Source organism: Cyprinus carpio, chromosome B5, assembly GCF_018340385.1.
Source record: "Cyprinus carpio isolate SPL01 chromosome B5, ASM1834038v1, whole genome shotgun sequence".
Taxonomy (NCBI): Eukaryota; Metazoa; Chordata; class Actinopteri; order Cypriniformes; family Cyprinidae; genus Cyprinus; species Cyprinus carpio.
The window spans coordinates 15,033,789-15,046,335 of NC_056601.1; the positions used below are offsets into that span (position 1 = coordinate 15,033,789).

Below are 12,547 nucleotides of genomic sequence, written 5' to 3' on the forward strand. Positions count from 1 at the left end.
CTTTCAGTTCAAGAGCCTTGCTTATGAATAATACGCCAAGTTAAAAGTAGAAGTAGTAGTTAGAGGTAAATAATGTGTCGTACCCAGCAGGTTCGCTATAAATACTCGATGTAAACAAATGCTTTTTGTATAAGTACTCTCTAAGGTGCTGTTTCTATACCTCTGTGTCATATTATGTTGTTATTAATTGTTGTGCTACTCATTTAGGCCCACTAGGTGCCACTAGAATGCATTGCTTTTATACAGCTTCTCGAATTGAACCCCTTTATTTACGTTTGAGGGGAAAGCCCACAGATATGGGTAAAACTTTTTGCTGAAGAAAGCTCCGTGTTGTTAACTTGACTAAAACTGCACATTGTATTATATTTAGCAATAACATTACAGACGTATTTACAGTACAAACCTGCCTTACCTTTTATAGTATGTCGTTCGCGTTGCATCATCTTACTGCGCCAAAAATGAAATATTCTGCCTGATGATTGGTTTATACTTACGTCAATCACAGTGAATCACCAATCACGGTTAACAATCCAAATTTATCACATTGTTGCATCAGCATTTCTCCCCTCAATATCCGGGAAACGTGTGTGCCGGTGTCCTGAATAAAGACTGTACAAATCTGTAAATTGTTGTATCGTGTTACTTGTTCGTGCTTGTGATATTTTTGTCTAATTATGGCGGATGAGAGCGTTACCGAACAGATGAAGGATCTGAAAATGGACGAGAAGAAGGTATCAGATGTGCATGCAGTTGGCTAACTTAGCTAGTGAAGAACTCCTCTGAGACAGTCATAGCATGTTGCTGTCAAAAACCTTAATACCTTATTTTTTATAGTTTTTAGGAGCTTTGATACACGTTGTTCTTGTTATTTGTCTCACAGCTGTGCAATATAGATATTTAATATGCTCTGTTTATTTATAGGTTTGTCAGGTTGTTTCTGTATCACTTTACAGCGGGTGGAGTGACAAGTTTGAGCTCTTTTCTTTGTTGACATGAAACAAATAATTGACAGTTGAAAGTAATAACCAATGAACGTCGCACCCTTTCTTTCAGAATAGCAAAGATGGAGGAAAGAAGAAAAACAAGAATGCTGGTGGAGATGCGGGTGGCAGGGCTGAGGTTTGTGGTGGTATTATTCTGTTGCTGTGTTGTGTAGGACAGGGTTCTCAAACCTCTCCATGAAGTACCCCCAGCACTGCACGTTTTGTATATCTCCCTGTATCTGACAAACCCACCTCAGGTCTTGCAGTCATCACTAATGAGCTGATGAGTTGAATCAGGTGTGATAATTGAGGGAGACGTACAAAATGTGCAGGGCAGGGGGTACTCCAGGACAGGTTTAAGAACTAACGTTACTGGTGTAGGATATTGCAATGTTTTTGCAACTATTCCACAATGCACTTCAAAGGTTCTCTGTGTAAACGAATAAATGCATTGTTAAGAATGTGGATAGTATCATGCACATTGTGTAAATGAAAATATTTGGCATGTGTGCAATTGTGCATTGATTTAAATTCTTTTCCGGAGGAGGATGGGCTTGCTTTGGTTCATAACTGTAAAGACAATATATCTGCTGTTATTATTTATGATACATGCACTTTTGAATGACCCTTGAAACAATAAATAGTGTTTATGTGATAAAAATATGAGTTTTGTCTCTTTTTTTCTCTATAGTTGAATCCGCTACCACAGTACATCGATGAGCGTCTGTCCATTTATAACAAGCTGAAGGCAGAACATGATGCCCTGCTGTCTGAGAAAGCAGAAAAAGACAGCAAGCCCATCAAGATCACACTGCCCGATGGAAAAGTAGTAGATGGGGAATCCTGGAAGACCACACCTTACCAGGTTGCCTGTGGCATCAGGTTAGTGACTATCTAAACTAAACAGGCAAGCCTTTTCAACTAAATGACATAGTTAGCAATGACACCTGTGAAAGATTGGTAAACTATATATAGTGTAGTCTGTGTATAAACACTGAGGCTTCATAATGCAATCAAAACATTGTTCTGTTTGTGTGAGTGATCTGGCATAGAAATATTGATTCAGCCAGTGGCAGGAATTTTGACACTAGATAGAGTTGACAACATTTATATTTATCATTTAACAGAACTTTTTTTTTTTTTTTTAATCCAAAGCAATCTACAACCGAGGAACATAAAGAGTTTGTCGATATTTATAGTGTCAGCTTCCAGGTTTATTAGAAAGCCAGACTAGGTGAAATGCAAAAAAAAAAAAAATTGATAATAATAATGTGTGAATAGTTATATAGAAGTTTACCTTAAACTTAAACTTCTCTCTTTCATTGAAAGTCACCGAAAATAAAAAAGTGTTTTCTTGATTGTGAGTTGCTTGATTGCATTATGCTTCCAAATCAAGCAATAACTTGTATGACATTATAATGTGTTTTATTTAACAGCCAAGGCCTTGCTGATAATACTGTGATCTCCAAAGTGAACAATGTGGTATGGGATCTAGACAGGCCCTTAGAGGAAGACTGCAGTCTAGTGTTTCTCAAATTCGATGATGAAGAGGCACAAGCAGTAAGTTGAGTTTTTTTTTCTCAAGTTAGCATTTGTGTTATTTATTTTAATGAATGCTAGTCCACAATAGCAGTGACCCCACCACATATGAAGTAGTGCACACAGAGAAAATGTTTATCTTATGAATTATTTTATTGTAAAGATGATTGAAAGAAAATTATATTTACATTGTTTAAAAAAAACTTCTTTCTTAAGGTGTATTGGCACTCAAGTGCCCACATAATGGGAGAGGCCATGGAGCGAGTCTATGGAGGATGCCTTTGTTATGGGCCGCCCATTGAGAATGGCTTTTACTATGATACTTTAAAATAAAAAAGACAAACACATACTCTGTTTATTTTTATTTATTTTTTTTTTTTTTTTTTTTGAATTAGAATGATTTGGGTTGTTCATCAACAGAACTGGAGTATTACAGGGCAAACTACAGGCTACAGATTATAATATGCTTTTCACGACTGTTGTCATCCATGCTAATGCAAGTCACTATTGTGTCTGTTTACCATCTATTGTTTAGAACTGTCAGTTAAAGCTTGAAAGTCACATTAATTTATCTGTGGTTAGAAATTATGCTAAGTAGCTGGTCAAGAAATACAACATTTCATGTTTTTGTTCAGGAGTTTTCATTCCTTTTTAACAATTACATGACCTTTTGTTTGACCAGGATCAGTGCAGTGGCTTTAGATAAGCTGGAAGGAGCATAATAAATGCTGTAGTTTACTTGTTGAAAGCCAATATATGCAAATGTATTCATTTAGATAATATCATTGTCAAGCTCTGCCTTATTTGTTAGCTTGGCTCTGTCTGGTCCAGAGTAGGTATTCTTCTGAAAATGCATTGCTTTCTTGTAGAAGATGACTGCTGGAAGACTAAAGTTTCTTTAATTGGTGACATCTGTGAGATGTTTTGTAATTCTCTGCACTATACAAGAGCTTATGTTTTTTTTAATGAAACCTCTGCACCTTTGTGTACTTTACTTTCTCTATCCTCTCCCCTCCTCACCTGCCGGTTCTCAGAGGTGTATCGAGTAATGATTTGCCCTGTTTGGAGAACTTGTGTAAGAAGATCATCAAAGAGAAACAGCCCTTTGAGAGGCTGGAGGTAAAGAAGGAGACTCTGTTGAAGATGTTCAAGGTAGGTGCTTCCTTTCTAAGAGTGAGAAATATAAGCTCATGCTATGAATAAACCCTTAACATTCGAGCGTCTTGAAGTTCAGTCAGACCAGTGAAATCTGCTTCTCTCTTTCTTCTAGTACAACAAGTTCAAGTGCAGGATACTAAATGAAAAGGTTACCACTCCAACAACTACAGTTTACAGGTATATTTTGGTTGCAAAAATACATTTAAATAGAAAACAGTTATTTTGAGTCTTAATAATATTTCACAATATTACAGTTTTGACTGTTTTTGGACAGATTGATATAGTCTTCTGTCAAAAACATTTTAAAATTCTTACCAACTTCAAAATTTGTAATGGTAGTTTATATACAACGTAATTATACCTTATCTACACATTTTACTGTTGATTCTGTAGGTGTGGACCTTTGATTGATCTGTGCAGAGGGCCTCATGTAAGACATACAGGAAAGATCAAGGCCTTGAAGATCCACAAGGTGCACAATTCAGCCCTTTCCTTCATTTTTCTCCAGTATCCTTGCAGAAACTTTCAAAAATTTAAACTAACTCCCCATTAAAACCCCCTTCCAACTTCCTCTGTCATATTATCCCAATTTGTACATTAGGCATTTTATCGCTACAGCATGATGAATAATCCCAAATGATGCATATGATGTACATCACAGAATTCTTCTACATATTGGGAGGGCAAGGCTGACATGGAGAGCCTCCAAAGAATCTATGGCATCTCTTTCCCCGATCCTAAGATGCTAAAAGAATGGGAAAAATTCCAGGAAGAAGCCAAGAACAGGGATCATCGTAAACTAGGAAGGGTATGTGCAGATGTGTGAAAATTTACATGCATATGTGATCAAAGCCCACCACTCATCTGAAATCTGTAATGGATTTCTACGATAAACCATGTTACCGTAAATGCAGGTACTGTTTACAGATGAGCCAGAAATGTACATGAAATATGCATAGGGCAGCACATCATAAAAACATGAGGAAAATGTATTCATACAATGGCCCCCAAAAATACGCAAAATGCCACGTCAGTGGTAATCCTTTTCTATGGATTATGTAAATCATACAATATTTAAATACTTTGATGACAAGAATTATATCTACTAATGATGCACAGTGCTGACTCATAAAAAAAAGTCTTAATCAAAAAGTCTTTCACACACTACAGTCCTTACTGGCCACTAACTTTTGATTGGTAATGTCCAGCAAATCCAGCAGCAACATGTATGCACATCCGCAAAACTGGAAGTGAAAAATTATAAAAAAGTCAGTAGTGCAAATTAATACAAAAAAGCCACTGAACATTTGGGGGACAAAACTGCTCACGCTGGAGAACATGTGGACATTTCGATGTGCTAATGACTCAGCCAGCATCTCATTTGATGCACTGTGTAGGGAGTCTCGAATCTGTGGTGACTGAAGACAGGTCTGATAGGTGGGCTGGGTGGGGAGAGAACAGGGACTGTGCCCATAAAGAAGGCAGATGTCTGTCTCCTTAATGTGCCATCTGTTCACGGGCATGCTGATGGGTGCACAGGGAACACTTTGTCACAACAAAAGCAAGAGCATAATCAGCCATTTGTCCTAATTTTTTGTCTCATTTGAACTTCCTTTGTATCCTCCTGTATTTTCGTTTAGATTTCTGACTTGTATAATAATTGTTTCTCTCACCTTTAATGTTTTACACACACACTCTCTCTCCCCGCTTTTGTCTTTCCAGGAGCAAGACTTGTTTTTCTTCCACGACCTGAGCCCAGGTAGCTGTTTCTTTCTGCCTAAAGGAGCCTACATCTATAATACGCTGATCGAGTTTATTAGAGTGAGTTTCCCCACATTTTGAATTCAGTTCATTCTGTTACTACAGAGCCAATATCATCCATTTATGAAATTACAATAGCTGACAAAATAAGGGTGTGATGTGGAGCAGGGTTTGCAGAGGTCTATTAGAATATGCTAAATTGCATTTTATGGATGTCATGGTTCAGTAGACCATGTTATGGATAGGTTGGTCCACTTCAAGGACCCCATTAATGATTGTGAGCCAACCACTTGAATATTTATGCATGTTCACAGACCTTTTTTTTTTTTTTGCACTGTTCTAAATTTTATTGTGTAGAGTGAATACAGAAAGAGGGGATTCCAGGAAGTGGTCACACCGAACATCTACAACAGCAAACTATGGCAAACCTCAGGACACTGGCAGCACTACAGCGAAAACATGTTCTCCTTTGAGGTGGAGAAGGAGATCTTTGCTCTCAAGCCCATGAACTGCCCTGGACACTGGTACAAAACCATTCTGTATTCACTGCAACAGAAGTTTTGAGGTGTTTTTAATTGTTACAGGCATTGACAGTACCCCCGAATGCAAAAAGTTAAGCAAAGGGAATCATTTTTTGCAAAATTTTTCTTTATGTAAACCTGTTTCTTATTTGGCAGTCTGATGTTTGACCACCGGCCACGCTCTTGGAGGGAACTGCCTCTGCGTTTGGCTGATTTTGGGGTCTTGCACCGTAATGAGTTGTCTGGAGCTCTCACTGGCCTGACCAGAGTCAGACGTTTCCAACAAGACGACGCACACATCTTCTGCTCTATGGACCAGGCAAGTTACTTTGGAATAAATTATGCTTTTTTTGTGACTTGCTATTTAGGGTTCCCTTTATACAATTTTTATTGTACATGTAAATGTATCGTGTTATGCTCTTTAAGCCATGGAAATCTGTTGGTTTATAGGTGTGGAACCCCTAGATTTTTCAGAGTGTTAAAGGACTATGTTCGATTCACAAGCCTATTGATGATTTATTTATTTGAATTGCATTTAAGAGATCATTATTCTCCTCATCTTACCTCCTTACCCATTTTCCTATCTAACAGATTGAGTCTGAGATAAAGGGTTGTCTGGACTTCCTACGTACAGTGTATGATGTGTTTGGCTTCACCTTCAAATTGAACCTTTCCACCAGGCCAGAGAAGTTCCTAGGAGAACCTGAAGTGTGGGACCAGGCTGAGAAGGTAAAATGTGACACCTTCCATAAACACAAAAAGAACATGGGCAAATAAATGCACATACAGTACTGTTAAAAAGTTTGGGTTGGTAAGATTTAAATCATGCATATCTTGTCTAGTTTGACTTCATTAAGCCCATGTTAATTGTTTTAGCAACTGGAGAACAGCCTGAATGATTTTGGAGAGAAATGGGTTCTGAATCCTGGTGATGGAGCTTTCTATGGACCAAAGGTGCAACTGGATAAATAAAGCATAGTATGAAATATGTGCATTTAGGAAATGACATTACACTAAAGTATTTTTTTTATTTTTTTTTTGTGATTCAGATTGATATTCAGATAAAGGATGCCATTGGCAGGTATCACCAATGTGCCACCATTCAGCTGGACTTCCAGTTGCCTATTCGCTTCAATCTTACATTTGTGAGGTATGTTTATTCAAGTAAACATTACATGTTTTCCTGAGTAAAATAACAAGAAAAGGTGAAAACCTAATAGAACATCCAGATCAATTTCTGTTCCCTGCACAACAGTGACATTTTGTGGTTATATTTGATTACTACACCCCTCCTGCAAATTGCTGACTTTGTAACTCAAACGTTGTCTCTCTTCAGCCATGATGGCGATGACAAGAAGAGACCGGTGATCATCCACAGAGCGATTCTGGGTTCAGTGGAACGCATGATCGCCATCCTGACTGAAAACTATGGGGGAAAGTGGTACGGCTTAGGAAGGGGACTCTCACATGATAATGTTTAGTCACACACCATATGTGCGCGTACCAAATTCTCCTGCTTTGTTTCCCACAGGCCACTGTGGCTGTCCCCACGTCAGGTGATGGTGGTTCCTGTAGGACCCACTTGTGAGGAGTACGCCCAGAGAGTACGTTCTGCTCGCTATTTCCCATGTACTAGTATCTGTTAGCTCTGATTCCAGCACAAACATTATCAAAAACAATCCCTTGTCAATCTCAGGTACAGCAGGAGTTCCACAGGGGAGGGTTGATGACGGATGTGGATCTGGACCCAGGCTGCACCCTGAACAAGAAGATCAGGAATGCTCAGTTAGCTCAGTACAATTTCATTTTAGGTGAGCGATCTAGAGTCTAAATTAGAAAACATTTTGATAGATAATTAAAAATCATGTTTGTTTTTTTTTTTTCCTGTTAGCTACTGTAAATTATTTTATTTTTGTGTATATATTGTAATTTAAATGTGTGAGGCTTCCAGTTATTTTACGTGTACAAAAACAGTCTTTAATGCTGCTTTATTTTGCAAAGTGTTATTTGTTATCATATTATTAGAATGATCATAATCATAAGCACACTTATTTTTAAAGCAAATAGTTTTACAGTTTACTGCGCTTAATTCTTCTAGTTATTTACCTAGAGCAGCTAATGAATATTGTTGCACATTCAAAGAAAACAGCGTGCTTCTGCGTTGCAAAATAAGGTGGATAGATTTTGTAAAGTCGTAAACTGCACAAGCAAACCATGATTGCTTCTCAGTAGCTTAAATTAAAATGCTATTTGCATTTGTTTTAATTGACAAATGTCAGCTGCAGATATGTTAACATAAATTCATTGTGATCCTAACTTTTACGGTTGATTCAATGACAGTGGTGGGTGAGAAGGAGAAGAGCAGTGACACGGTAAATGTTAGGACTCGTGACAACAAGGTGCATGGAGAGAGGAGTCTGACGGACTGCATGGAGCGACTCAAGGAGCTGAAGGCCTCAAGAAGCCGCAACGCAGAAGAGGAATTCTGAACTCGCTAAACATCCTTCCAAGTCTTCCTTCATATGCTCAGATGCTACTGGGCAGCAGCGTGCTGCTACTCTGAATTGATGATCCATAACTTCTCAACTGGATCTGTGTGGTTCACACTCACATTTAAAATCAGAGTCACAATATAATAAAAAAAAATAAAACAATCCAAAAAAACTCAAAAGATAATAAAAATTTAAAACACTTCTCTAAAAAAAAACAAAAAAAAAAAAATACCCTGGGAATGTTTATTTGTCAGATAGCCATTATACTTTGTTATTGGAAAGGGTCTTTTCTATCAATATATGTGAATGGTTAAAAATGACAATAATGTCTGGTAGCTTATCTGATGTTGTTGGGGATGAAATAAAACGGTATATCTTTCCATTCTTTTTTTCTTCTTTCTTTTGCTATAACGACTTCAAATGCAGTCGAAAGCTGTTATTTTTTGAATATTTATAATCAACATAAATAGTATTGCAGAACACTTTGTTGTAGTAGACGTAGTTGTTTACGTGTTAAAGCCCGTTACTTTCACTTTCGCTTACGTTGTGCGGGTGATTTCTAAGAAATCGTCTGCTTGCAGTTCGTGCGTCTAACCGGATAAACGAGCGAGTAGTAAACGACGAGCAGACTTAAATGTTTTAATATTTTTGGATATATTCTAGCTTATTTTAACTCCTATAGTGAAAGTATGTATGTTTTCCCATCGTGTACTTCTGCAGTCCGGCGTTTCGACCATAGACTAAAAGGTTTCGACATCTGACGTCCACAGGATGTTTATTCAGAATTTTTATTTTCTGTTCACTCATAAACAGCTCTTTAACTACCATTAAACGGAGCTCGGCGCTCCTTTATCAAAAGAAGGATTTAAAAAAAAAAAAAAAAATTTCCCTTTAAAGGTAAGGCTAAACCATTTTGTATATATGTGTGGGAAAGAGTACTTTACATTATTACTAGTATCGTCGATACTGTGCATAAGCTGACCCTATATAAAGTCAGGATATGCATAAGTTAATTAGATCTTCTAAAAACTAAGTGGCTATAGGGCAAAAGATTCAATCTCAGTTTTTAATTTGAAATGTTCCTTTTTACTGACAAACTACGTTATTGTAAAGAAAAACGAGTAGACTGTTTAATTTCACTTTCGTTTATGCACAGTCAAATCTTGCTTGCTTGAAAAAAGGCTGTGCCGTTTTTTCTTTAAAATTATTGAAATTTGAAACGATGTTTTTCTGTCTGATGCAGACAGTAAGTATAATTTTTAGCGTCTAAGCATTTTTGTGCCACTGTAAATGATTTAGACGGAAGCTCAAAGACCCGACAGGCCGTCAAAACAGGCTACATTAAAGCTTACCTTTCATGCAATGTTTAACTTCTAACTTCTTTCAAGAACTTCTTTTTTAATTAATAATAATTTGCTATTATTAACTGAGAAATTATTTACTGGTTTCAGTTCTGCGATGGAGTTTACAGATGAGGAGAAAATATGGCTGCAAAGAGTGTCTGCTGAAGTAAGAATACTGCTGTTTCCTCTTTTTTATAATATTTATTTATTTATTTTGTATATTATTCCAGCAGGGGGGAAAAAAATCATAGTTAAAGTCTAAAAGTAAAAAAAAAAAAAAAAACCCGCTTCTTAATCTTTGCCATGTGATGGCAGTATAGTACAGGGCTAAGTTCATCATGTCCTCAGTTGTTCTACTTTATAATTTTCACCTGTACTTTGAATAAAATCGTCTGCTGCATACATAAATGTAAATGGAAAAATAATAATAAAATAATATTTCACTTATTTAGATACCTGAAGGAAATGAACTCACTCCAAAAGAGAAGCAATTACAGGAGAAAGCAAAGCCAGAGACTGAATTTCAGGCCCAGCTCTTCCAATCTATGGCCTCCATACGATTTGGACTGAATGATTTAATAACCTCAACAATAGAGGTGAAAAACTCTGTCCAGCAGAGGAGCAGCGTCTCATCGCAGTGTGGATAACCATCAAATATAAAGAAGACGTCGCGTTTACTTTTTCTTTTTGGTTATATAACAGTGAAGTCAAGTGACTTTGGCACTTTGTAATTAGCAACAAGTTCATGTTTTTCATGATCTCAGCAGGGTATTCTTATGTCATTAATGAGTTATTGGTGGATGTCAGGTTTAGATCATAGTTACACCAGATAATGTAGCGGCATTGAGTTTTAATGACCTCAGCTCATGAAAAACAGGACGCTCCACTATGCTACTTTGAGAAAATAATGCTATTGCTGTTTGCATGCTCTTTTATTGTAGTTCAATCTATGAAATCATGAGAAAACAGGAAACCAAGTTGTTGTTGTTTTTTAAAATGTTATTGGTGCTTTTTTTCACGATACACATTAATGCTTTTGAAATGTTTGCCATGCATAGTTCTCCAAAAACTCTGTATGCTTTGATTTTTATCATGTTTGCAGGGATGATAACATCTCTACCTCAAATACAATAGCAAACAGTCCAATACATATTTTCTTTTGCACACATGTATAATAAATTGGACCATGGGATTTTGGACAGTTGCAGAGTTCAATTTTTTTTTTTTTTTTTTTTGATGCTTCAATATTGTTTATTTATATGATTTCTATCTATGGCTCACACAAAGCTTATAAAATTTTTGTTTCCAAAATGTCTGTCCATTCCACTCTGTTTCCAATTTTAATCTAAAAATTTGAAAGAATTTTACTGTATTTTAAAATGAATAAAAATGAAAACGAATCAATGGAGTGTATTATTATATATTTTTATACGGTATTTTGTAAGATCTCAGTATAAACTGCACGATTTTTAGCTGTTTGTGTGCAGAAAATACATCACTTGTTGCTATTACTCTGACGTCCACACGGTGGTGTTACTCTGCAAAATTACAAATGCCACAACGAAAGAAAAAAGTAAGACAGACTGAAGTCTAATCTTCTCTTCAGTTGACCCCTGGCCCCAAGTGATATACTGTATAGCGGAGAGCCGGTGAGCACTCCATGAATCTTCCATCTCCTGGCCGGGGTAGATTCTCACCATATGTTTCATTGGGCACCTGGCCATGCAGGGTTAGATTGCTCCATTGAGCTAAACAAACTGAGCTTCTTTTGCACACAAAACTCAGTGTAAGAGGACAATGAGGGCTGCATGAGTCCGGTGTTCTGGATCAAGAGTCTCCAGCACACATGAACAGCATCATGGCCCATCAGCTAACCTCTGGAGAGAAACTAGTGAAAGAAACATGCAAAGATCGCTTATACTAAACAAATGAATGAACTTTCTATTAATTTCTTTGGAGAATCCTAAAAAAAAATTATAGTTAGAATAAATTTTTTTAGAATAAATATCAGAAAGATTTCTGAAGGATCATGTAACACTGAAGACTGGAAGATTGATGCTAAAATCATACACAGTAGCAAACTGCATTTTAAAATATATTCAAATAGAAAACAGTTATTTTAGATTGTAAAAATACTTCACAATATTATTATTTTTGCTGTATTTTAGATCAAATGCAGCATTTTGAACAGAAGAGACTTTTAGAAACATTTAAAAAATCTTACTGATCTAAAACTTTTAAAGAGTTTTAGTGTGTGTGTGTGTGTGTGTGTGATTATTACTATGAACAGTATATTTACAAATTGACATTAATCTAGTTTAATGAATACTGCAAAAGATTTTTGTTCGTTATGTGTTAACTAATGCTCTACAAAATTAACATTATTAAATGTTACCAAAAGTATTTTCCATGTGGTCTTGCAGTTTATTTATCTATCTATTTATTCATTCTATTTTATTAATTAATTAATTAATTAATTAATTAATTAACACTTCTCCATTTCTCACATCAAAATATATGAACATGAACAAATCCCTGGTGAGTTACCCATGAGGTTTTTGCTTGGGAAACCAAATTGCCATCTTTAATATCATAGTGTCACAAAATCGCATGGTTCTGCATATGCATGTTTGATGACATTCTCGCACATCTGGAAAGATTGTTTGTGACCTCAAGCAAAGCCTTCCTGCAAAATCACAAGTATGACCTCTGCACATGACCCGATGTAAATTAAGCAAACCGCTTTACAC

The 12,547-nt window shown here is 36.4% G+C and overlaps 1 protein-coding gene and 1 long non-coding RNA gene across 2 annotated transcripts; both read left to right on the forward strand.

The window, feature by feature from the left end:
* The first annotated feature begins 549 nt into the window (after positions 1-549).
* tars1 (threonyl-tRNA synthetase 1) lies at positions 550-8,585 on the forward strand. The gene is given in 19 exon segments (XM_042724577.1): positions 550-731; positions 1,054-1,119; positions 1,675-1,865; positions 2,420-2,543; positions 2,739-2,857; positions 3,554-3,674; positions 3,793-3,857; positions 4,074-4,152; positions 4,342-4,488; positions 5,403-5,501; positions 5,799-5,965; positions 6,119-6,281; positions 6,554-6,691; positions 6,839-6,916; positions 7,012-7,112; positions 7,299-7,403; positions 7,494-7,566; positions 7,659-7,773; positions 8,303-8,585. Coding segments are annotated over 19 exon segments (2,157 nt in total). The 5' UTR covers positions 550-674; the 3' UTR covers positions 8,452-8,585.
* Positions 8,586-8,966: 381 nt separating this feature from the next.
* Positions 8,967-11,197, forward strand: LOC109065636. The gene is made up of 3 exons (XR_006154876.1): positions 8,967-9,351; positions 9,906-9,963; positions 10,250-11,197. It is a non-coding gene; the product is annotated as an uncharacterized LOC109065636 (long non-coding RNA).
* The last annotated feature ends 1,350 nt before the right edge of the window (positions 11,198-12,547 follow it).